This window comes from Ascidiella aspersa, chromosome 8 (genome assembly GCF_963924565.1).
Source record: "Ascidiella aspersa chromosome 8, kaAscAspe10.2, whole genome shotgun sequence".
Classification (NCBI taxonomy): Eukaryota; Metazoa; Chordata; class Ascidiacea; order Phlebobranchia; family Ascidiidae; genus Ascidiella; species Ascidiella aspersa.
Genome location: NC_139454.1, coordinates 25,944,826 through 25,968,092, shown reverse-complemented (window position 1 = coordinate 25,968,092; position 23,267 = coordinate 25,944,826). Strand labels below are relative to the sequence as shown.

The window sequence follows — 23,267 nt, the reverse complement described above, 5'->3', positions numbered from 1 at the left end:
TAACTGCGGCTCTAGTTTTGATATCTTTCTAAATTCACTTGATGTTACCCAGTGGGTGAATCAGTCGTAGGACTCGGTTTGTCATTTAGTAAAGATGTATTTTACAAAAAATACAATTGAAAAAAAACATTTTTTGACGTAGAAAAATAAAAATATGGCGACAGCATACGACGAAAAAGGTAATTGCAATAGCAGTGACGTCATTACGTTACGGTAGGCGATTTGGTGACATCACGCATATATTGATAGCAATAGCTTCTTAAAACGGAGCTATTGCAACCGTATAGTCCACACGGAATGTAAATAACAATAAATGAACTATATTAATCAGGCGTAAGTACTCCAGTGAGAAATATCTTGTGCCAATAATGTTGTTTGGTGCCAACTTTTTCGTATTTTCTTTGATTGTCACAGCTGGCCAACATAAAGTCCAACTGGCACCGGATAGACCAGGAAATAACACTACTTTTGTTTGAAGAACTGGGGCTTAAAAAAATGCTTGCGTACAGTTTTTAATTTGCACAAGCAACAATAAGAACTATACCAATGCCAAGATACCATGTAAATAAAAAAGTTATTGCGAAATTGCGTAAATCTGGCAAATCGTTGTTTTTCTCAAATTTATGGGAGTGAGAAACTGGCGATTTGAAAACGGTCATGTAAAATGTATCAAAAGCACCCCTTAACAAAAAGTAATTTTAATCCCATATTACCAGGCCAAGGACCTTTAAAAAAATATTTTTGCGGATGCAAAGGTTGCCTTCATCAAATTCCCAAAAGCGGTTAAAAGATCCTTCTTTTTCATCAATAAACCGGTTGCTCGAAGAATTCGATGAGTGCTGGAAGTTCGTAGTTGTCGAGTGTTTCCAGAAGCATCGGGATCCTCTGCTTGACGTTGACTCCTTTGAACTTGTGCTTGTCGATGAAAAGATCGGTGATCATTCCTGCGATAAAATACAACTGATAACTAAATATAGGGCCAGTAAAAGTCTTTAAGTCAAATCTTTAGATTTATTCGCTGTAAATAAAAAAACATGGTCCCATCTATTTCTTCGTTATTAAAGAAATTTATTGAAGCAAGGCTAAACTGGAAACATTTAGAGAAGTTTGAGAGAACGTTCGGGTTCCTCAAAACTACATTGTTGTAGGACGTAGAATAAGTTGTTAAACCCACATTTAGAACGTAGCAGTTTGCAAAACTTTGGAATTATTATTTTTTTCGAGGTATATCAATTTTTGTTAGTTTAAGTTTTTTTTAAGCTACTCTTTTGGACAGGAATTTGCCGGTTGACAAATATATTGTTTAACACTTAGATCGCTTACCATAGAGTCGTTCCAGCCTTGCAGGTTGCCGCTTGAATTCAGCTTTTATTGTTTCTGCGTCGCTTAAAATCTCCTGATATTCTTGAGCCAAGAAATCCAGGCCTCCTTCGTGGACTTGAAGTTCCTGCAGGGACAAAATAAAATACAGGTCGATGTCCTATTACATAAATACACCGAAAGCCATCGCAGACTCGTATTTGTTTTAATACTACATTTATTATCCCATATTTATTTGTTCTTGCAGTTTCATTTTGGACAACTCGTTAGGTTACTGTAAAGTGTAAATAATGGTAGGATTTTAGACCAGAGCCGATTTACTCAGTTCGCAACAAACTTAATACAGTTGACTTAGTTACCAGCAGAGCGTCGAGCAGCTGAACCTTCTTGGCGAGTAGCAGCTGATGGTCGAGCTTTGGGTGCAACAAGCGGAGAGCGTGAGCCACAGAGTTCTTGTCAACTTCGTACTGGATCTGCAGCGCTATCTTCTTGGCTGTGGCCGATTTACTCAAGGTGTCTTTCAAGATCGAGATCGTTGAAATGTTGTCCGACCTGAATGAGCCCTCACCCTTGCTGTGACGTAACACGGTGAGGTAAGCAAAGGGGAATCCAGATTTGACAAGTGGGTTTGAGCAATTTTTTTACTAGTCCAAGCCTAGTGGATGTGCAAATAACCGACTACCACCCACCAAACTGTATTTAATCTAATTACGTTTTCGATTTTTCATATTTCAGCTGTGAGTGACGTAAGCAAAGGGTAATACTGATATTAACAGGTGCTTGCACGCAATTTAGTATTATTGAGGCGAGTATTGATTGTACAAATTGCGACAGACTACCATCCACCTAGCTCTACAGTATATTACTATTAAACATTGTTATTAGGGATTTCCAATTTTAACAATTAAAACCATGTGGTCTTTAATTTGTCGTTTGCCATGGTTTTCGCCTTTTATTTAAACATTGGCGACTGACGTTATAATAGATGCACAAGTACAACGTTGACATGACCTAAAATATCCCTTTATTTTTATTAGATGCTGTACTGAAGTTTATCCACCTAAACAATACATAACCTGTACACTGGTGCCAACATGTATATTTTAAATAATATGCCTAAACGAAACTATTTTAGCTGTTACACCGACGCCGATCTGTATATCTAATTTATTGCGAAAAAATATAATTTTTGACTGTAACACCCAGGGCTACAGAGTCCGTATTCCCAGCCCAAACGACAATATTTCGCCTGTTACACCTACATTGACCTGTACACCATAATATTCAGCCCAAACAATACTTTTAAGGCTTGGTACACCTACACTGACCTGTACACACATTCCAGCTGAGTGTCGAGAAAAGTGTTTGTGAAGTAGAGGTTTATTACGTCGCCAGCCGGAGGTCGCTCCGGGATATCTGGAAGGCAGAACGCCACCCATGAGTGGATCTCGGCCACGCTAAATGAACCCGACAGCTTAAGAAGGTTCATTGGACTGGAACGAAACGTTTAAAAACGATTAGAATTATTGATAAACAACATCATTATGATCGGTAGCATTTTAAACGTTCTGAATATCGCTTTATAAATTTTTAACCTTGTGAGAATACACTGGTTCTGAGTATATATATATACTGCTGGGGCAGACTGCATCATGAATGAAGATTCATTTGTAACGTTCAAAATGTGCTAGCTACTTGTGTATGGGCTTTGATATTCGTATTACGTCTAAATACAACCTCCAACCATTATGCTTGAAGGTACAAAATTGTCTGCCATTTAAACTGACCGTTGTTCGTCGATTTCATGAGTTCGTTGGTGAAGCGATAGTGGTTTGATGGGATATCTTCGCATGACACAGGCCTTCGGTTGCAGAACTGGGACAATGTAAGCCTGGAGGTGGCCGTACTGGCCCTCAACAGAACGAACTTTCACCTGGGTAAATAAGTAAATAACGTATTGATATGTAAGCATTTGGGAATGTTAGACAAGTATCTGTTTGTCGTAAAAATTGAAGAGAAAACTCGAAAATGTCTTCATTCTTTCTAAATCTCGCATCCTAACATATGAACAAACTTTTAACTCCCGAAAACTAACATAATTATTCCGTATATGCATTTGGCTTTCAAGAATCAAAGTAAAGGGCTTGCGCTACTTTTTTGCTATATTGATTGGTAAACAACGCTATACACGGCACCTTGGACGGTTATTTATAATGGCCAAGGGTGCTTTCAGATTATTTGGCCAAAATTTAGTCTTACGAGGTTACTTGCAATCTTCAAGTTGTTAACCTACTATATTAAAAATAATATACGCCAAAAAAAAGCGCTGAAAGTTACTTTATTACTTGTCGGAACAGCACCGATACCAACCAAGTGTCGGACTAGTATCGATACTAGGTGGGTATCGCGTATCGGCTCCGATCCGATATTATATGTATATTGTATATACTATCGGACATTCGTACACTAATCTAGCCCTCTCTTAATTTTTCACCACCTCATACCTCTAGCCTTGTTGTGTTCGACTGACATCTGTATGTTGCCAGCAGGAAGTTGTCGGACGTGTCCTCTTGGCTTGACGGAGGAGGGATTGCTGTGTAGGAGACGACAGCTGACGTGTCATCAACATCCAACAAGTCAAGAGGGACATCGCTCTTTATAAACAAGATGTTGGATCAGTTTGTAAGCCAAAAGTAATATTTTGTTAACCTATGCTCCACGTTTAACCAATTAACATATTCATAGCCCATATACCAAGTTTACATTTCCTTTTTTACTGTTTATGGAAGAACTGGGAAAACTACGCCCGCCGCTCATTTTCAAAAAATCTTTTTTAGGCAAATACAGGTTTCTACAATTTTCTTTTCTGGATTTTAGAATATATTATTCACTAAATTACGCATGTAAGGCATCTTTACCCATCCATACTTTTAATATCTTGTCAAAACAATGATATAGCTTTCGTTAAAAGGAATCACACTTAGCCTACTGTGTTAGTAAGTGTATTTAAGATCCTCTTTTAGACCCCAAGACTTTTAAGCCCCAAGGACATTTTCTGTTTCTCATGCGATCCCCTGTAAATATAATCGCCAAGCCGCTCCCACCGCCTAATTAATATATGAATACTCGTCTGTATTTCGCATAATTGCTCAACTCTGTGACATAATCGCAAATACTACAACATGCGCCCAGTCTAAAACATAGCAAACGCCTGCACTCATAGCGGCATAAAAATGTATAACAAAACGGTTAAGAGACCATGTTTAAGTGATAGTTTCCCAGAAAAGCAAAAAAGCAACGCACAGACCTGCAGTACAATATGGTCGATGGCTGCTTGAACCTCAATGCTCAATCTGTAGCTTGCATCTGCTGTGGAAAGAACGAACCTATCGTTGATGTGGAATTGCGCGGGTCTGGTGAGTGAGGTGGTTTGTGAAGCGATCGCTTGTGAGGTTTGCTGCATGTGCTTGGATCGCTCCTGGTCAACTTTCACTTGAAGCTCCTCCAACTCCGCTCTGGAACAACGTGTTGTGACGTAGATAGACGCATTGTTTGATTTGGAACATTTTAACAATGCTTCCAACGTTAAAAAGTTTTGGCATAAACCCGGTGTTTTAATGACTTAAGTCAATGACCTAAGTGAACTTAAGTCGCTGTTTTTGAATAACTCCACTTGCTTTAAGCATTTTGTACAAATTGCTTGAGTGGAAAGGTGTTTTCATTGAGGATATTATATAACATTGGTTATTTACTTCAACTTTTTTGACTTGCTGTATCATTTTTTTTAGTAGAGTTATTTCTCACGGTCGAACTCCGTATGTACGTTCGCTTTTTGTTTAAATAAAACGTTTAAAATGTTAAATTAGGCTTTTAAAAAAAATATTTTTTCGACCAATTAAACCACAAAACTTACTTTAGTTAATATTATGCAAATCGCCCTATTGCTTTTTATTCAAATAGAACGTTTAAAAATGTTAAAAATGACAATCGTGACCCATTAAAACCACAAAACTCACTTCAGCTCATTGATCTTCCTCTGTGTGTCTTCATCCACATCTTGTGACACGGATGCAGTTGTTGATGATGGAGCAGTGCTTCCCGAAACCTTCTTCTGCACGTGTTCAGTGGTTAGACCCGACACCCAACCCGAGTATGTTGATGTGAGGACTTCATCGAAACCTAGTGATCCAACCACTGCCCCTTGGATCGAAGTAACACTCTCCTTCAAGTTCTGGACCAAAGGGTTGGTTTTAAGTTTGGAAAACTTTTTTGAGAGTTTAGTGTATTCGTGGCAACTCGTATACTTTTTTTCATATAATTTTTTTTTAAATTAAGATAGTTTATTAAACTATATTACAAATTAGTGGATAACAGGGTAAGAATTTAAAAATGTATGCAGCCAAATCCTAAATCTTTCATATTTTATTTAGGCATTTTACTTTTTTTTTAATCCTAAAGCTGACTTAATTTAATTAGGAATTTACTTTTTTTAATTCCACTTTAAAGTATTCCTTCTCAATTCCTAACCAGGATAGGGTTGCAATACAACACATCTAACATTTAATTTACAAGGTTTAGTTTTTTTTCAGAAACATGCAAATTTTCCACAAAATAATTATCTGTGATTACTTGAAATATATGCTGAATAACAGTGTAACATCGTATTATACAACTAGTCCAGTGGTCACCAAACTACGGCCCGTTTGCCAGACCTACCAGCAGATTTAATTCTACAGGTCAGCTGCATATTTTATCAAGATAAAACATTAATGAAATGTTAGCGGATGCAATTCCAAACTAATTTTTTTTAAATGTCAAGCTGAGCCACAATTTACTTAAGCTCCTTACAGTTTTTGTTGCATATTTGTTTATAATTACTCATAAACTAGAACAACCGAAATGTTTCTTACATGTGAGAACCTTATCACAGGTTCATCGGCGATGTCGTAACTATAAACCTCGACTCCCCCATCATCGCGACCCACCAACAGGTCAGGAACGCCGTCCCCTGTGATGTCATAATGGGAGAGACACGAAACCCCGCTGAGAGCTTTTTCGTCAGCTATCTCCCACTTGTACACGGGCTGCTCGCTATGACGTCACAAACGAATGTAAGGTGGTTGGAAAACGAAAAATAATTTCACGTAAGACGAAGTTAAAATATAAAAGATCAAACAGAAGTAAGTATCATTTTAAACGCTTTTAATAAACCGCTAGATAATGGTTAGAGGTTGTAGTAAGACTTGAATAACTATCAAAGCCCATACAGAAGTAAGTAGCATTTTGTGAACGTTTCAAATAAACCTTAAGATACCTACTTCTGTATTGGTTTTGATACTTATGCTACTTCTTAATGCAACCGGCATTATGTTCTAATGTTTCAGGTACATTTTATAATTCGGCTCGACAGCAAACCTAGGTTGGCAAACTTTGATTTTATAAGTACACTTAAGTCAAGGAATCTATGTGATTACACAACTGTTGATCTACTCACTCAGTTAGCATAACATGTCCAATCCTTCCATCCACAGTCCCATATACAAGCTCTGAACCATTTTCACCGCCGTGGCCTTTAAAGGAAGCTACACACTGTGGTGAACCAGATACACCAACTTCGGAGGTCAGGGTTGAACCCTAACACATAAATATAGTTTGTATTTAAATATATATTTATTTATAAATTATATATATAAACATTTGCTTTTAAAGTGATGTCAGAAAGTTCTCGAAAAAGTCTTGAAATGTCTTTCGACATGACCATTAACATAAATGACAAGTGATTTAATTGTAGGTCTCTGAATGGCTTTCAATTTTTTTCATAAATCTGTGTGGCAACCCGTGTTTTAGGCTATTTATACTTTGAATTTTTAACTTGGATGTTTGAGTAAAATACGTTTTTTGTTATGTGTAATAATTCAAACATTGGCAATTAATCATATTTAAATTTAACCAAACTTTCTTACCTCCAAAATTCTCAATATCCTGTCGTTGCAAGCCAACACAGAGGTTAAATGTTCGCCGACCCCTCGAACGTTTGGGAGGGTTATGATGTCATTGATGCGGTCGTTGCATAAGTAGTAACCCTGGTCGACACAATCGCAAAAGTGGTTGCAGATGTACAAACCTCCTACTAGCAAGTCACTGCCACTGATGCATCTGTACAAACAAAATAAAAATGTAGCTTATGTGAGAAACATGGCCAGTGTTGTAGCATAGTTGGCACTGTTGCATAAAATAAAGAAGAAACTGTGGGAAAAGCTTTTTTAGTATGCTATTCCAGCATCACCATTTATAGTTGATATATGCTGTCACATGTTGAATATTTACTTTTATAGAAAGATTTTTTTTCTTTTTATATAAATGTAACAATGAATACCAAAGCCAAAAGGTCGAGCAAATCTACATCAACTTGAGATATGTTTCGTTACGCACTTGTATCATCATCAGTCAAAATTGTTCCACCTTTTACAACTGTGGTTTAAATATATTTCAGTCACAATAACTGGTGATGATACAATGTTCTAATTAATCCGCCAAGGTGGTGGACCTACTTAGTACATGGATGTTTAGAGTGTTATGCAATGAGTGCATTGAAATTTGTAATTAAGTTTAAAGTCATTATAATGTTAAACATAAATCACCACCAATGGTTTTAAACCAGAATTTAATTAAGCACAGGTATATTTCACTTTATGTATTAATAACAGTATTATAAAAGTTTTATTTAAAGGAAATGAATGATGAAAATATACGGTTATGTTAGAATTAAACAACATACAAGTTTGAGATTGACTCTGTAAGGTTTGAATTGAAGTCAAGAAACTTTTTTCCCTTCCTTGAGAAACCACGAATATTAGCTCCGGAAGCCACAAATATTTTATCTTGTGGAGTGCCAAGTGCGCCACCAAGTGCCAACTTACTGATCGCAGGTCCCGGCAGAAGTTTAAAAATGCTCTGAAATAACATAAAACTATAAGTTAAAGAATGTTATAGTTAAAGTTCTCCATTATTCATAATGTCTGATTGATATTTAAACTATGTAGGTACTTGTTTTGCAGATAAAAAAAACTTGTATTTTGACACAGGGGAAATGTTGAGGAGGCTTAATAAAGTAATTTTGCCAAAATTTGTGCAACTGAATAAAGCCCTACGCAAACGCTCAGCATGGCTGAGTTTTCGGGAAACCTAACTCAAGTTTAGTTATTTAAATCTATTGGCCGCAGGCCTTTCCAATGTGGTTAGCAATAAATTAAGGGTAAAAATGGCAAGAAATAAATAATCATCAATCTGGAAACCTTATACCAAAACACTTAAAGAAATGTAAGACGGATGTTAGGTTTTTTTTATATTATTTTTATACTATTAATAAAACAAAAACATTTGTTAACTAACTCATTATATTTTTTTATCGTACTTAAAATATTCTCCTTGCATTATTTACTGACATTTATATCCTTTTTCTTGACCCCAAAGCATTGCAAGATTCCACTTTGGTCGCCAACTACAACTTTTTGTGTCACCCTCCTTTTCTCATTGTTGGGGAGAACTGTCATGCATTTCTTGTCAGTGACAGCAACCTAATAATAAAAAATATAAACTAATTTAAGTATGTCTGTGTTTTAAATCAAATAGTTTTTCTGTTCCTGTGGTAAGGATACTTATATACTTTTTTGGTAATTTTTTTTCAGTCTTTGTCACAACCCATAAATATTTGAATGCATAAAACAATTAAACACTGTGTTGTTAATTTATCAAATATTTACAACACTTTATTAAAGAGCACCAAACCTGAAGATAATCGACGCTATTTAAGTCCAGTTCCATTTTAGCAGTAATTCCAAAATACGCTGAGTAAATTGACGTACAAAATACACTAATTTAGTTATTATAAGTGGAAGAAATTCATATTTATTGAAAAAAAGCAATGTTTATTTGTAATTCTGGGAATTTTTAAAACTATGATACCTAATATAACCAAGAAGGTTGATCCAGGAAGCAATGATGCGGTAAATTAATTAAAACCATGGCACTTTTAGCAAATTGGATTACTTTAATAATTTCAATAAACAATATTCGTTTAAATAAAAAATATTAATAAACTATATCACACATTACGGAACTAGAATTAAGAACAATGGTGATTTATTCGACTATAAGTATCACCTTGTGCATTCGATGTAATAGCCTCCAGGGATGAAACCACGCAAATTATTTATCATTGTTTGAAGCGGTTAAAGAATGAATTACTTTTGCACGGGGGAATATTCACTTTTTGCACCCTATAAAAACAGAACTCGGTTTAGAAAATTAGTAAAAATATTAAATTCGTGTATTTGTTGCGTTTTTGAGCTAATTAGAAATGAATTTCAGTTTATTTATTTAATTGCATGCGAATTAGTTGCACTTTGCGGGAATTACCTTATCTTGAAATTACTGTGGGAAAGCCGAATATAGTCAAGTGCTTTTTGACGTGTTTGGAAAACTACAAAAAAACTACCTCAGAAGTGAACACTTAAAATAAAGTAACCTTTTTTAATTTTGACTAACTAGTTTCAAGCAACGCAAGTATATGTACGATTTCAAAATAAAGGTTTTAATAGAAACATACCCTAACTTTTGAAATAGATTTTTTAGAAAATAAAAGTTAAGCAAAATTTAAATTAAAAAAAAAAATCGAAAATTAAACCGGGAAAGCAAATAATGCATATAGCTGTTGAAGGATGCTGTCATGGAGAATTGGACAAGATATACGAAACCTTACAATATATAGAGAAACGTGAAGAAATTGAAATTGAATTGTTGCTTTGCTGTGGCGATTTTCAATCAGTAAGGAATGAATCGGATTTACGATGCATGGCCGTCCCCGATAAGCACAAGTCAATGCAGGATTTCTGGCAATATTACAGCGGAAAAAAGAAAGCACCATTCCTGACTATATTCATTGGTGGCAATCATGAAGCGTCAAATTACCTGCAGGTAAAGTCTAAATTGAAAATATGGCAAGAGTTTTTTAACAGAAGAAACCTTGGTCACATTAAAGTCCGTTAAATACACCAATTTCTCCATATGTTACACACCCAGACTGCATTTTTAACCTTTGGTTCACAAATTACACCCAGTATTCATTTCATGGCACTTAATGTCAACATCTCGGGTATTCAGAACCAAATTTTGAGGTGTGCAATCAAGGTTTTATGCACACCTGAAGATTGGGAAGTTAACTTAACATTTTTTCTGGAATTTCTGTTTGCAGAGAATGTGCACATAAATTGCTTTAAAAAATCTCGGGTGTGCAACTGTCACAGAATGCAGACTGGATCTACACCAATTTTTTGGTCTTGCATCCACAATATGTGCTTTAGATCTGGCATACTAAGTTTTCAGAAAACTATTAGATTGTGTTTACAGAATGCTGTTTACACTTAAAACTCTGGACCAAAAACATTTATTTTTTATTTTTTTATAAAAACTTGTTTTCAAATATATGTAAATCTTCATATATTTCAGGAGCTTCCTTACGGTGGGTGGGTTGCCCCGAACATCTACTACCTCGGCTACGCTGGGGTCGTCAACTACAAGGGGCTGAGGATTGGTGGAATATCCGGCATTTTTAAGCAGCACGATTACACCAAGGGAAGATACGAAAAACCTCCATACAGCGATCAAACAAAGCGCAGCGTGTATCACGTCAGGAATATCGATGTTTTTAGGTGAGTTGAACTGTTTTGTTTGTTTTACGGAATTCTCAAAAAATTAAAATATAAAAAAATAATCTGGAAGCTGAACATTATTCGAAACCTTATAATTGTTACTGAACTAGTTAAATACACATACACAAGTATTCAAATCTGTGTTCTTTTCAACTTCATGGTAGAAATACTCCCTTTATTATGTAGAAGTAAATTGCGAAAAGTATATTTTAACAATACAAGATATGTAAAAATGATTGATTCCCAAAACAAAAATTATTCAGAAATAATAATGCTCTTTCATAACAAATGGCAACAGTTATGAAAAATTGTGTTGTGGTGGCTTCAAGCCTGGTTATCAGAACTCTAGATGTACACTATTTTATGAAACTTAATCTATTAAATTGACTTTAATTTTGACATATCAACCAATTTTTTATATTTATTGCTTCATATGCACTATACTAGTTTCAAATACGAAATTGTTGTTCATATTTAGATTAAAGCAACTGAAACAGCCGGTCGATATAATGATGTCACATGATTGGCCGAGAGGAATCGTTCACCATGGCAACAAAGAGGAATTGATCCGGGTGAAGTGGCATTTTGAAGGTAAATATAATTTACAAAAACAGGATGATCTTTGATTTATCAAAGTTTAATTTTTTTCCTTTAAATTTGTTTTTGGTACAGTCTACATCACGACTTTCTTAAAATTTAGTTCTTTTTTCTTTTGACCCATGAACTCCTGCCTGTGTTGCTATCCAATGTTTAAAAAATCTGATCTACCTACAGTTTTCACATACACATATGCACTTATTCAACAAAATGCCAGATATTTACAAATTTTCCAACATCTTTTGTATATGTTTGATTTCATAGACTGTTGTACACCTAATGCCTTCGAAAAGGCTTACCAAAATTAGTCAGCCTAATCAGGAATATATGCCGGTATGACCAGAGGTTGTGAGTTCAAACCTCACCACAGGCTAGTTGTTTTTAGCCTGGATGTGCTGGTACTAGAATATTGTTCAGGCTAGCAGATTTCTGAAGACATTTGATGTACTATGTAATGTGGGCCGTTTTGGAGGCAATTATGGCTCCAGAAGGATCACATACACATTAGTGAGTATATCAAAGCCCATACAGAAGTAGGAAACATTTTGAACGTTTCAATTAAATCCTAAAATAATGGTTGTAGATTGTAGTTATTCATAGTAAGAATATCAAAGTTCATACAGAAGTAGGCAGCATTTTGTGATAACTCTTTATTGATTATTATCATCAAAAACGGCCTAATTTTATATGGGATTTGGTATTCTTACTATGTCTTAGTACAACCTCCAACCATTATGCTCCATAGAATAGACATTCATCATAGAACGTGTCAATATCATTAACTCTAAACCTTTTTAGTAAAACCATGTCAAATTGTTTTACAGAGGACATCAGAACAAACCAGCTTGGTAGCTTACCTTCTTGGCAACTGTTGTCAAGCATGAAACCAAAATACTGGTTTTCTGGTCATTTGCACGTAAAGTTCCCAGCGCTGGTTAAACATGAGCCGGAATATGGCGAAGAGGTTTGTATTATATGGGCAGAAACATTTTTTAGGATATATCTTATTTGTCAAATTTTATCTTTGATTTGGTATGTTTCAGATTGTTTTCTGTCCAGAGTTTTATAAAAAACATGTATAATAACTTTAAAACCTCAAAATTTCATACAAGACGTAGGGTGGTATGTGGATTCAGATTGGGATTTTAGGGGTCTCCGTGCCCCCCAAGGGCCTTCAATTGGGATGGCAAAAACCTAAAAAATTTTCAACTTTAAAACAGGTTCATAATGCCCAATAAAAATAACTCTCAATGTATTCCATCCATAAAAAACTCATATAACAATAACACAAAAAGAATTTGTTTTCATTTTGTGTTTATTTTAAGGAGAAAGTGACCAAATTTCTTGCACTGGACAAATGTTTACCGCGAAGAGATTTCCTGCAAGTTCTAAGTCTACCCACTCCAGATAACGCAACAAGTAAGGAAACGAATGTACCCCTGACAAACTGTTGGTTTAGTTTCTATCTTGGTCATGCTGTTTTTTGTTGTTTTTCTTTGCTTAGTTGGTGCTCGGTAGACATAATTCCCACAACAAAACATAAATTTTTGTTCTTGTTTTGAAAATTTGGAGCATAATGGCATGAGGTTATAACAAAACTAGAATGAATGTCAAAACCCATACAGAGGGTAGCATGTTGTAGTAAAAAAAATTAACAAAGAAATGATTAAAATGTCACAAAATGAAACGTTGATTGATTATAATAAAACTGTTGGATAAGACTCGGTTATATCATACATGTGACGTTATATACCTGCTGTCGCAGCCCGTTTTAAACTGGCTCTATATAACATGTTAAAATATAATTTATATTAATTTTTTTAATATGTTATGTAGTGTAAGCATTCTTCATGCCATTTGTTTCTTATCATTTAGACGAGTTGCTTTATGACAGCGAATGGCTTGCAGTTCTCAAGGAAACCAACAACTTGACTTCGATATCTCACAAATCCTTCATCCTGCCCACCAAGGGTTTGCATGAAAAGTGGGATTACTCTGTGAATGAACAAAAACTAGCTGAGGTATATATTAGTAACTTAGTTGAAACATATGTTGTGTGATTGATTAAAGACTTTTTTGTTGAAAAGATGTTGTTTTCTAAACTTATTAAAAATTGAAAAAACTTGTCAAAACAATTTTGTCAATTTTTTATCATTTAAACAGTTTCCTAATACTTCAATATTTTAATTCAAATAAATGGCCAAAAAAGAAGAATAAAGGAATTTTAGTGCAGAAATGAGCTCACATTAGTTGTTTTGTAAAGTTTATTCATTTTTAGATTAAGAGTTGAATTAACGAACTGTTACTTCTACATCTTATTTTTCCATTTTGTTTCAAGGTGATGGCGTATCTCGGTGAAGATTTAAAGGTTCCCTTAAATTTCCGTCCAGACGAAAAGTTGCTTTACAACCCGGAGCAGCATTTCCAGAACCGACCCGTTCAGTGTCAAATAAACCAACAAACCACCGAACTTTGCGCTAAACTCGAGATTAACGACCCATTAATGCTGCTTCTTCAGGTTTGGTTGTAATGTTTAAGCTAATATTTCTATTGTTTGCAAAATAAAAAGTGAATAAAATAGAAATATAATGTAATGGTTGTGTTTTTTTAATGCGGTGCATGTTGTTTTATAGAATGTTTTAAATAAATTAGTTGTGTGACATTTTGTGAAATTATAAAATAATAGAAAAACATCTAACTAAAAAAAATTTCTTTTTGTTGGTAAAACTATTTTTGTTGTTTAATTCTAATTTAAAAAAAAAATTTTTTAAAAGGCCTAGAGTGTTGCCAAATTTTTTTTTGGACAAATAAAAAACCTTGTTAATTGACTTTTTAGTGCTTATTTTTGTAACACAGTTTGCTACAAATGTCTCTTGATTCACAAATACATTAAACTTTGTGCAAAATTACTCTTGCTTTAACAAACTAACCCATACTTCATACAAATTATTGTTTTAGCAAGGTGACCTTGGATCAGGTGCCAATGTCAGTCTCAACAACTCGTCATGGATGGGTGAGGATGAAATGGATGAGCCGAGCGCAATTATAAGCAACGCGTCGATTAATCCCGATGAAATCGATATTGATGATGATGATGACATTGAAGGTTGGTAGATAACCTGCTAATGTGTTTTTGTTATTGAGTAGTGTATTTTTAATTGCAAACAACATATTTTAATATTTTAAAAAATTGTTTAACAAAATTTTTTTACAGAAAGCTAGAACTTTAAGTGTTTTATTTATGTCAAGTCGAGGCGCTGCCATATTATCTTTTCACCGAGATATATTGGCTCTTAATAAAAAAAATTAAAAGGTCTTGTTTTAAATTGTAAGGCCGTTGGGTTGACACTCAGTATACCCAATATATTGGACAAAAGCACCATTGTCCAAACCAAATAACATCATTTTTATGTTTAAACAAGAAACTAGATAAAATTGAAATTTTAAAGTAATTTTTGTAGAAAATTGTGGCAATCATTTTGGAATTTCTTTCTTTTGAAATTCCCGCTTTTCATTTTTTGATCGTTGACCAATTTATCTCCTTTTTTGTGTTGTTTTACTTTGCATGGTGTTGTTGCATTTCCTGATGAGGCATCCTGCATAATATGTAGCCGGAACGTTTTATCTTTCAAATTACTTTAAACTTCCTCCCAGAAACCTCGCAAGAAGCTTCCACCTCTGAAGACATGGAGAAGGATAAAGTGGACGTTCCTCCAGGAAGTCCGGATGCTACTGAGGAGGACTCGGCGATGGCGAGCTCTCTTTCATCGATGTCAGAAGAAGAAACAACTACAAGGTGGTAACATCGGTTGTGTTATACCTGTTATACTGTTAACCACATAATTGTACATTGCAGTCTAGTTGTGCCTGATAAAACAGCACATTGAAACGCATAGTAAGAGTTTTTGCCCAAAGTATATCAGACTCGGGGTTTTAACCTTGTCCTCTATTTAACCCTAGAATTTATGTACTCATTTTATTGACCTGTTTTTTATTTTTTTATGCGTAGTACCAAGTTTTGAAACTTATTACTGCGAATGTGGAATAGCGTATGGTGAATAGTTTCAGCCATATATTGTGAGGGGATGAGTTGTATGACACCACTATGCGTAGATTACTGAATGTAAATATTTTTATAGTTACGTAAATAGGTGAAATACAGACTGGAGAGTCGGAGCTGGACTCAAGACCCGACTAAGTCGCTCATTTGGCAGGACTCTGGCTATTTTTAACCGAACCCTACTTACAACATTAACACGATTTTTTTTAATTTAAATCGGTTTTTAATCTGACAAAGTGAAACATGCTGAATATCATCCTTATTTAAGTTAAGTAATAAGACAGAACACAGGCTTTAGCGTCAGAGACGGACTCTGGTGATTTTAACCGATTCCGCAGCCCTGGTTAAAGCACCGTAAACCCTTCCTAACAAGTTTAATTTTAATCGATTTTTAGTCTGACGGAAAAAGTGAAACGTCCTTCACCCCGGCCTCCAATCACCATCGCCGCAAACTTCTCCATGAACCTGCCAGCTCCCATTATTCCTCTCGCATCCACTCCATCCAGGGATCTTCCTAAGGACTCCCCGGATGAACCATTCTCCCCCATTTCCACTTCGGACTCGGACAGCCAGCCCCGCACCCTGGCGCTCGGGATTAAGCGCTTGAGCGACACTGATTCTGAGTTTTCAGAAATCAGCGCCTTTCAATCAACCACCAAAAAGTTTAAGCGACGAAACGCTTCGTTTTATTCGGGTCCAAGTGAAGATGATACGTCTTGAATCAGAGAAGAAGCTTAATTGTGATCAAATTATATTTGCAACCACAACATTAAGTAAAATTTCGGAGCATAATAGATGCAGGTTGAAGTAAGAATATCAAAGCCCATACAGAAGTAGGAAGCATTTCGAACGTTTCGAATAAAACTTCATTCATTTTTTTGCACTCGAACCATAAAGATAACTTATGTCCAACAAATTGATGAACGCATATTTGCAAGATTACCACGAAATTAAGTAAAATGTTCACTTTTGTGGAATTTAATTTTTAATGGTTTTAAATATAAATTGTCATTTTCCGTATCAGGCCAGCACGTTGTGTTAGAATTCACGTAATTTTAACAGAGCTTTGATTGCTCCTAGAAACAACAGCCCAAAAATCATAATATGAAATCTTAACAGATGTCGTATTTATTTAAATTTATTCATCTTTTCCAAGAATCCAGCTTTTGGTCGCATTACATTGGTTGTATTGTTATTCTTTGGGGCATTATGTCTCCAATATGGAAATCTGAGTTAAGGATTTATTTTGTTTAGTTGACTTTTTTCGTACCTTTTGCATTTTTTTACAGTCGCTGCCAATAAAGATCTGTACTACCAATCAGATTCTTTTATTCCTCTATTTGTGTTTTTATTTATCTAAAGCTAGTTACTGAAAATACCACTGTTCAGAATACAACCATTTTTATCAACCTTCTATTTAGCAGCAAAACACAATGTAAAGCGAAAATAGTATAATTTGCACAAAATTACATTTAATAGTATATTGCCACCAACTCTTGGAGTTTCATTAAGCAAAACATAAATAAAATAGGGCGTTTGTTTTTGATATAGGCTAAATAGAAACAACAATTCGTTTTACTTGCACATAAAATCAAAAAGCGGCTACCGTAGGTCACAATTCTCTTTTAAAGGCAATAAAAAACCTGGTGGCCCCAAAACAATCTCAACAACAAATCCAAACATTTGCACCAAGCTTCTCAAAGTTACAGTGATTTAATCCTCGGTAACAACCATCTTCTCGCGGATAAAGCCAGTAATCTTTCCCGACATCTTCACTCTCCATCTTGTTGTTTACAGCTCAGAGCGTTTTCCTTTCAGCTTCGGTCTCTGTTTTCTCTTGGAAACCTTCACCTTACGTTTTGCTTCTTTGTACATTTCCTGTCTCTCTTCGTGAGTCGGTTCCCGCTAAAAACAAATAATTCAAGGTTGTGGAAAAGCATTTTTTTGTCCTCATGCATTTAGATTGGCCCAACATGTTATTTACATAAACACAAAAAATTTGCTCCAAAAATTGGCGTATAAATGCCTCAAAGCTTAGTGAAGTTGATTTAACATCAAAGCTAGGCCATACAAAGGTAAATGTTCAGTATATATTTTATCACTATTACATAGCCAGTGGTAATATAGGCATTAGCTGACATTAGTGGTTACAACACACAACAGTAAACTTCTACAAAAACAAGGAAAAAAGCTAAACAAACACAAACCATTTCAGAACCAGGATTCTTGCGGAACGGGTTCTCATATAGGGGATTCACCTCGCCTATGCCCAATTCTTGTTGCAACTGAAAAAAGTTTAAGTATTAAATATTCATACATTGATGTGTAATAGAAGAAGTAGACAAGGTTTAATTTTCTGTACAAATAGTGCTGTTTTATATTTGGTAAAATTAATAATACTACAATTACTCTTTTCTATGAGCAACAAATTATAACCTGCGATAAGTCAATAAAACACATCCAAAATAGCTATTTTTGCATTTTATGGTTAATTCAAAGTAAAAAAGGGATATATTGTTACGACAGCAGCAACTCATTACTTTAATAGTCAAAGTTACTCCCTTAAAACATTTTTAACACTAACTTTTGGTATATATTAGACATTCATACATGGATACACATTACAGAAGAAACAGACAAGGTTACCCCCTAAAACAGTAAGTTAACTTTTAAACAAGAAAACTCAAAAGTTTAAAAACCCGTGTGAAACAGAGGATCACACATGTTTAAAGGAATATATATTTCGCCTACACTGACATCGTCAGTTCCTTTAAGTAGAGTAAAACTACAAAGTAGAAATTATTAATAAACCACTGACTTTTTAAACTTGTACTTACGCTTGTGAGAACAAGTTGGTGGTCTCCCTCGTAAACTCCAGATTTATTGCAAACCTCGATCGCCGCTTCAACAATTGGCTTCCATTGTCTCTTGTTCTTCTGGTAATTGTTCTGAGCGAGCTCGGGAAAACGAACAATCAAGTCGGTGAACAACGCAGTGTTTTCAAGAATCTTCGCTAACGCTGTAAACATTGGGAATTAAAACATGTTCAAAATTTGAATATCGAAAAAAAATTCGGGGCTGAAAGTTTTTTCCAATGATAAAGAAAGATTAAAATCAGCAAAATTTTCTAATCATTTAGTATCAAAATAATTCTACAGACCTGGAAGCCTAAAATAAATATCCATTTTTAAATCACACAATGTTGTTTGCTTTAAAACAATTTGTTTATTTCAATATTACAGAAATGTTGTGCAAAAAAGGGGATACAGGTGATTAAAAAATTCTGCTAAACGGTATTCAAATTCTCAAATTTATTAAAAAGCTATTGAGGGAATTGTAAATTATTGTCACAAGAATATTTTCAAGGTTGTAATGTTTTTAACTCTGGTGAAATGTGTTAGAGCGATCAATAGTTTACAAATCATGTTTATATTGAGCTATTTAGTGCTACTTAAAATAGACTTGCCATCTTTTGAAGACAGTTCCTCTGGAAATTTGCCATCGATGACAACATCTTTAACCTTTAATTCTTGGATAGCTGACTGCACCGTCTGAAAATGAATTACACACACAATTATGTTAGTAAATTTTATTTCTTGGCAGTGTACCTTGACAGATTAAAAAAAAAGGATGCTGCTATATTATAATTAGACATCTTCAAAGACACTAAGACAACTAAGCAATTAGAGGAGGATCAAAAAACTTTATTTAGAGTTTGAAAATACCATTACTTCAGCACTTTGTTGACAATACTTACTCCAACAATAGTTTTCATCATAATTTCAATGAGTTTTGCTTGTTTTTCGATGCTGCTCTCAAGAATCAGCTTCTGTATGGCCACAATGTGTTCTTTTCTCTTGACTTTAAACAATTTCTTGTAAAGTTCGCCAGCTTTTGCTTCAGGTTGCTTTTTGTCGTCTGCTCCAGAAACTTGCGATACTTGTAAAACACAGAGCAGTAACAATCCAAGAATTGTCAAGCTTGTAGAAAGAGCCTTTCTAGACCCACATACACGTTGGAACATGTTTTATTTGTTTCAAACTACAATAATTCTGTTCAGAAAAAATAAGCAGATGTTCAAAATATGTTTAAAAACACAAGATAGAAAAAATAGTGTGTAAAGAGTGACACAAAAAACGCAGTAACGCAAATATTTTCATGAAAAAAATAATAAAAAAACCACAAGTCATGATTTTGAACAAATTCAGTATACATATATGTAGAATTTTTTTGGTACCAGTGGTTTTTAGTTTTCAAGTCGGTTGCATTATTTAATATGTATGGCAATTTAAATGGCACAATATTTTTGCATATTATTATTCCACCAAACAAAAACATGAATTTTTTAGATAATTTGTTGTTTGTCACTCCAAAATATAATAATTAGTATTTAAGCAGTATAGTTTTTAAGAAACATGCATTCAAAGAAAGTTCAATGGTCGTTTGTCATCGAATTGTGCTGAACATTGCAGCTTCTTTACTTGTGAAACGGGGCAACCTGCGCCCGGAAATAATATTGTCTATAGTTGCGCTATCTTTAGACGAAGCAAACACTTTAATCTGACGAAGATGAGTGTCGCGGCCATTTTGATGATTCTGTAAAATTAAAGCCATATGTTAAAAAAAACATGTAAATATTGTTTGTAGTGTGATGCTGGTATTATTAAAAAAAAATCTTTAATCATTTTTGGTAAAGTATAAAAATATTTAACATTTTTTAATAGTATATCCATGTTTAAACAAAAAAAACTAAACCATATTATTGCATTTGTAAAAATTTGCACTTGCCAGTTGGGCTAGTGTGTAGTGTCTAGCAATTTGCACTCATATACACGAAAAAACACTCGCCAATTGCCATATACTAAATTTGTATTCAACCAATATTTAAACCAGCTTTTCTAATTCAGAGTGTTAACATAGTTTTTGTATAGTCACTATTCAGCCCAAATTGTTTACCAAACTTTAGAATGCAAAAACTTTTCTTGCCATGTATAATTGTATAATGCCCCAGTTTAGTTGTTTTCAGGAATCTACATCGGTTTATGCATCAATTACGCATGTTTAAGATAACTTAACCATTGAATAAAATGACCTGTAATACTGCAATTTGCGTCATGAAGGTTCTTGTCGGTTTAGGTTTGCTTGGATCGGTCAGTTTGATCCAGACCCAGCCGGACGGTTCGTTTATTTCAACCATCTGATAAAAAATAAAAATCTTATGAATTTTAGTAATCACCAGACTTCCATTAACTCCAGATTTGTCAATACATTTTATGAAAGGCACAAAATCACAAATGGCAAATCCAATTTGTCGTAGGAATAATGAAGCCCATACAGAAGAGATTGCCATTTTGTGATTGTTTCGAATAAATCTTAAGATAATGGAGGTTGCAGTTAGACATAGAGTGAATATCAAAGCCCATACAGAAGTAGGCAACATTTTAATGCTACGGATTACTGTTATTATTTCAGTGTTCTATGAAGTCCTGACCTCTATTTCATGCAAATCATTGAAGTCGTTTCCAACTCTGACAGAAAGTTTATTCGGGGTATAACTCTCGTCTGATTTGTAATCGGCGTAAATTCCAACGCTGTGTAAAGTTGTCTTTTGTCTAAAATATCAAGTCACTAAACAAAACAGTTAAGTACGTAGTCCAACAATTGTTCGCGCTGGACTAGAATTCTGCCACTTTTTTTAGATATAGCAAAATAGTAAAATTGAAATTGCAAACTGGGAGAATAAATATAATAATACTTGAATCACCCAAACCCAAATAGTATCCGTTGATTTAATAATTATTTAAATGTGTGGTATGATAGTAGACTAGCGCCTAATTGTTTCACAGCTTGGATAATTAAATATACAATAAGGGCACAACAGCTAATCCACTGTGGTCAGACTGTATTTCATGGCACTCCTAGCAGAGATCTTAGGTGTGTAGCAACAAATTTTTAGATGTGCAGATATGCAATCATATTTTTTGCACACCCCAAGGGAGAAATCCTACCCTTTTTTAAAAGTTAAGTGTGCAATTTACTAATTCAGGTGTGCACACAAGTTTCTTTAAAAAAATTTATGGTGTGCATGTGCCACAGAATGCGAACTGGCACTGTGGAAAGTATGAAATGTGCACCTGCAGGTTTTTCAACAGACTAAACCTGTACCAAAAAAAAAAAAAATTATCACTCATATTTTTTATATGATAAACAAACAGGTGTACTCCGCCATTTTGATTTTTAAGCCATACACCTTTAGGCCCAATCTGAAAAGTATGGCAGATTTTGCAGGCGCATGTTCGAAAAACGTGAGGTGTATGGTTAGGTGTATGGAAAATCAGCCATACTTTTTGTAGTAGCCCATCGATCTGCTATAAATGGTCAGCTAATGTTGTAAAACTTGCCTGAACTGAATATTAACCATGTGTGGCTGGGATCCATCGGATTGCCAGTAAGTGTCTAGACTCTGGTCTCTCAAGAAACCAACGCCATAACCTTGTTTGCAGGAAGATACCGACCACACGGCTTGCGAACCAATCTCCTTGAGTCCTTCGCTTTCCATCAGAGTTTTAAGATCGGAAACCAACACATAATTACCAGGGTCATTTTCATCACCTCCTGTGTCTGTATCACCCATATTTAAAACTACAATTCGTTAATTCTAGTTGTGGAACTGAAAAAGAAATGTAAAAAAAAGTTTAAACTGTTATTCATAAGTTGCCCCTATGGAAAGTATCGCAGATCTCTACGAGTTCTTGTTGGAGAACGGCGGAAATAATATGGCTGACCGGATGCACCAAAGGTCAAAAGAGCACACCCCTTTTGTAACGTATAAGAAATTAGGGTGAATATTCGATTTTTGGGATGCAGCTTGGGTTTTTTTTTTAAAAAACTTGCAGGTGCAGTTAAAATACTTTTTAAATTAGCAAAGTTGTAGTTGTAAATAAAGTTTAAAGTTTTGTAAAATATCAATAACAACAGTATTCTAGAACTGTGAAAAAACAATGGGTGCTCATTATGATTGTAATTTGTCAAGTGGTACGTCTTTCCAGCACAAAACATGTTATGAATGTAAAACTATCAGAAAATTGATAAATTGTGTTAAAATGTGTGTGTTAGTGTTTCAGTTTGAATCTCAGTGCAGAATGTTTTCTTGCAGCCAAAAGTTTTTTTTTAAATTACCAGCTAACACTTTTTCACGCTTTTTTGTTGTGTTGGCTGGCAGTATAGGATTCCATAACACATTAATTACGTTTACCAGTTTGACTAGGAATGCCAAGACTTTGTCATTTATTAAATAATGCTGATCCGGTTCGATACTAAATGACGTCATTAGACTCATTACAATGGTCACAAAGAAATAGTTTAAATGCGTATCATGGAAGTATTAGAAGAGTACCAATACTCCACTCGTCATGGGGTATCGCTTTCGATCCGATATTATCGGACATAGTTGTGACCACCTTTTGATTTTTAAAACTCGCGGGCTTTCTACGACTTTTGAACATTTTGTTTCCAATCTCTTGTGGTGCCAAAAAACACGTGATTTAAATGTGAGTAGACACGTTAGGTCGCAGCGAGAA

General features: G+C 34.7%; 4 protein-coding genes across 4 annotated transcripts; 1 reads left to right on the top strand and 3 right to left on the bottom strand.

Annotated features, from left to right (window-relative positions):
- Positions 1–146: 146 nt before the first annotated feature.
- On the bottom strand, positions 147–9,144 carry LOC146137081 (BBSome complex member BBS7-like). Its single transcript, XM_083395092.1, has 14 exons — positions 9,109–9,144; positions 8,766–8,897; positions 8,099–8,274; positions 7,284–7,476; positions 6,815–6,954; positions 6,231–6,411; positions 5,337–5,551; positions 4,628–4,835; positions 3,825–3,974; positions 3,108–3,253; positions 2,645–2,813; positions 1,680–1,889; positions 1,324–1,447; positions 147–944 (listed from the first exon to the last, which is right to left on the bottom strand). Exons 1-14 carry the CDS (start codon positions 9,142–9,144, stop codon positions 805–807), a joined length of 2,220 nt encoding a protein of 739 aa, XP_083251218.1. The 3' UTR covers positions 147–804.
- An 807-nt stretch (positions 9,145–9,951) lies between these two features.
- Positions 9,952–16,863, top strand: LOC146137080 (lariat debranching enzyme A-like). The gene is made up of 10 exons (XM_083395250.1): positions 9,952–10,296; positions 10,828–11,030; positions 11,509–11,621; positions 12,452–12,591; positions 12,953–13,046; positions 13,503–13,648; positions 13,966–14,145; positions 14,586–14,733; positions 15,282–15,423; positions 16,083–16,863. Exons 1-10 carry the CDS (start codon positions 10,021–10,023, stop codon positions 16,405–16,407), a joined length of 1,767 nt encoding a protein of 588 aa, XP_083251376.1. The 5' UTR covers positions 9,952–10,020; the 3' UTR covers positions 16,408–16,863.
- A 236-nt stretch (positions 16,864–17,099) lies between these two features.
- On the bottom strand, positions 17,100–19,744 carry LOC146137079 (coiled-coil domain-containing protein 134-like). The gene is made up of 5 exons (XM_083395064.1): positions 19,445–19,744; positions 19,154–19,238; positions 18,525–18,706; positions 17,895–17,972; positions 17,100–17,592 (listed from the first exon to the last, which is right to left on the bottom strand). Exons 1-5 carry the CDS (start codon positions 19,709–19,711, stop codon positions 17,479–17,481), a joined length of 726 nt encoding a protein of 241 aa, XP_083251190.1. The 5' UTR covers positions 19,712–19,744; the 3' UTR covers positions 17,100–17,478.
- On the bottom strand, positions 19,699–22,350 carry LOC146137078 (anaphase-promoting complex subunit 10-like). Its single transcript, XM_083395065.1, has 4 exons — positions 22,089–22,350; positions 21,179–21,299; positions 20,780–20,884; positions 19,699–20,283 (listed from the first exon to the last, which is right to left on the bottom strand). The coding sequence occupies exons 1-4, from the start codon at positions 22,319–22,321 to the stop codon at positions 20,134–20,136; spliced, it is 609 nt and encodes a 202-aa protein (XP_083251191.1). The 5' UTR covers positions 22,322–22,350; the 3' UTR covers positions 19,699–20,133.
- Between the last annotated feature and the right edge of the window lie 917 nt (positions 22,351–23,267).

Bases quoted from the DNA above. Each gene is read 5' to 3' on its own strand.
- LOC146137079 (XM_083395064.1), bottom strand. From the start codon at position 19,711: ATGTTCCAACGTGTATGTGGGTCTAGAAAGGCTCTTTCTACAAGCTTG. The intron at 18,707-19,153 runs GCAAGTCTATTT...CAATGTTTACAG, and splicing joins GGAACTGTCTTCAAAAGATG to CGTTAGCGAAGATTCTTGAA. The intron at 17,593-17,894 runs GTTTGTGTTTGT...ATTTGTTTTTAG, and splicing joins AGAATCCTGGTTCTGAAATG to CGGGAACCGACTCACGAAGA.
- LOC146137078 (XM_083395065.1), bottom strand. From the start codon at position 22,321: ATGGGTGATACAGACACAGGAGGTGATGAAAATGACCCTGGTAATTAT. The intron at 20,885-21,178 runs GTCAGGACTTCA...ATTTTTTATCAG, and splicing joins ATGATTTGCATGAAATAGAG to ATGGTTGAAATAAACGAACC. The intron at 20,284-20,779 runs GTCATTTTATTC...TTAATTTTACAG, and splicing joins CGCAAATTGCAGTATTACAG to AATCATCAAAATGGCCGCGA.
- LOC146137080 (XM_083395250.1), top strand. From the start codon at position 10,021: ATGCATATAGCTGTTGAAGGATGCTGTCATGGAGAATTGGACAAGATA. The intron at 11,031-11,508 runs GTGAGTTGAACT...GTTCATATTTAG, and splicing joins AGGAATATCGATGTTTTTAG to ATTAAAGCAACTGAAACAGC. The intron at 14,734-15,281 runs GTTGGTAGATAA...ACTTCCTCCCAG, and splicing joins TGATGATGATGACATTGAAG to AAACCTCGCAAGAAGCTTCC.
- LOC146137081 (XM_083395092.1), bottom strand. From the start codon at position 9,144: ATGGAACTGGACTTAAATAGCGTCGATTATCTTCAG. The intron at 5,552-6,230 runs GTAAGAAACATT...CCTTTGGTCCAG, and splicing joins CTGTGATAAGGTTCTCACAT to AACTTGAAGGAGAGTGTTAC. The intron at 2,814-3,107 runs GTCAGTTTAAAT...GTTTCGTTCCAG, and splicing joins CATGAAATCGACGAACAACG to TCCAATGAACCTTCTTAAGC.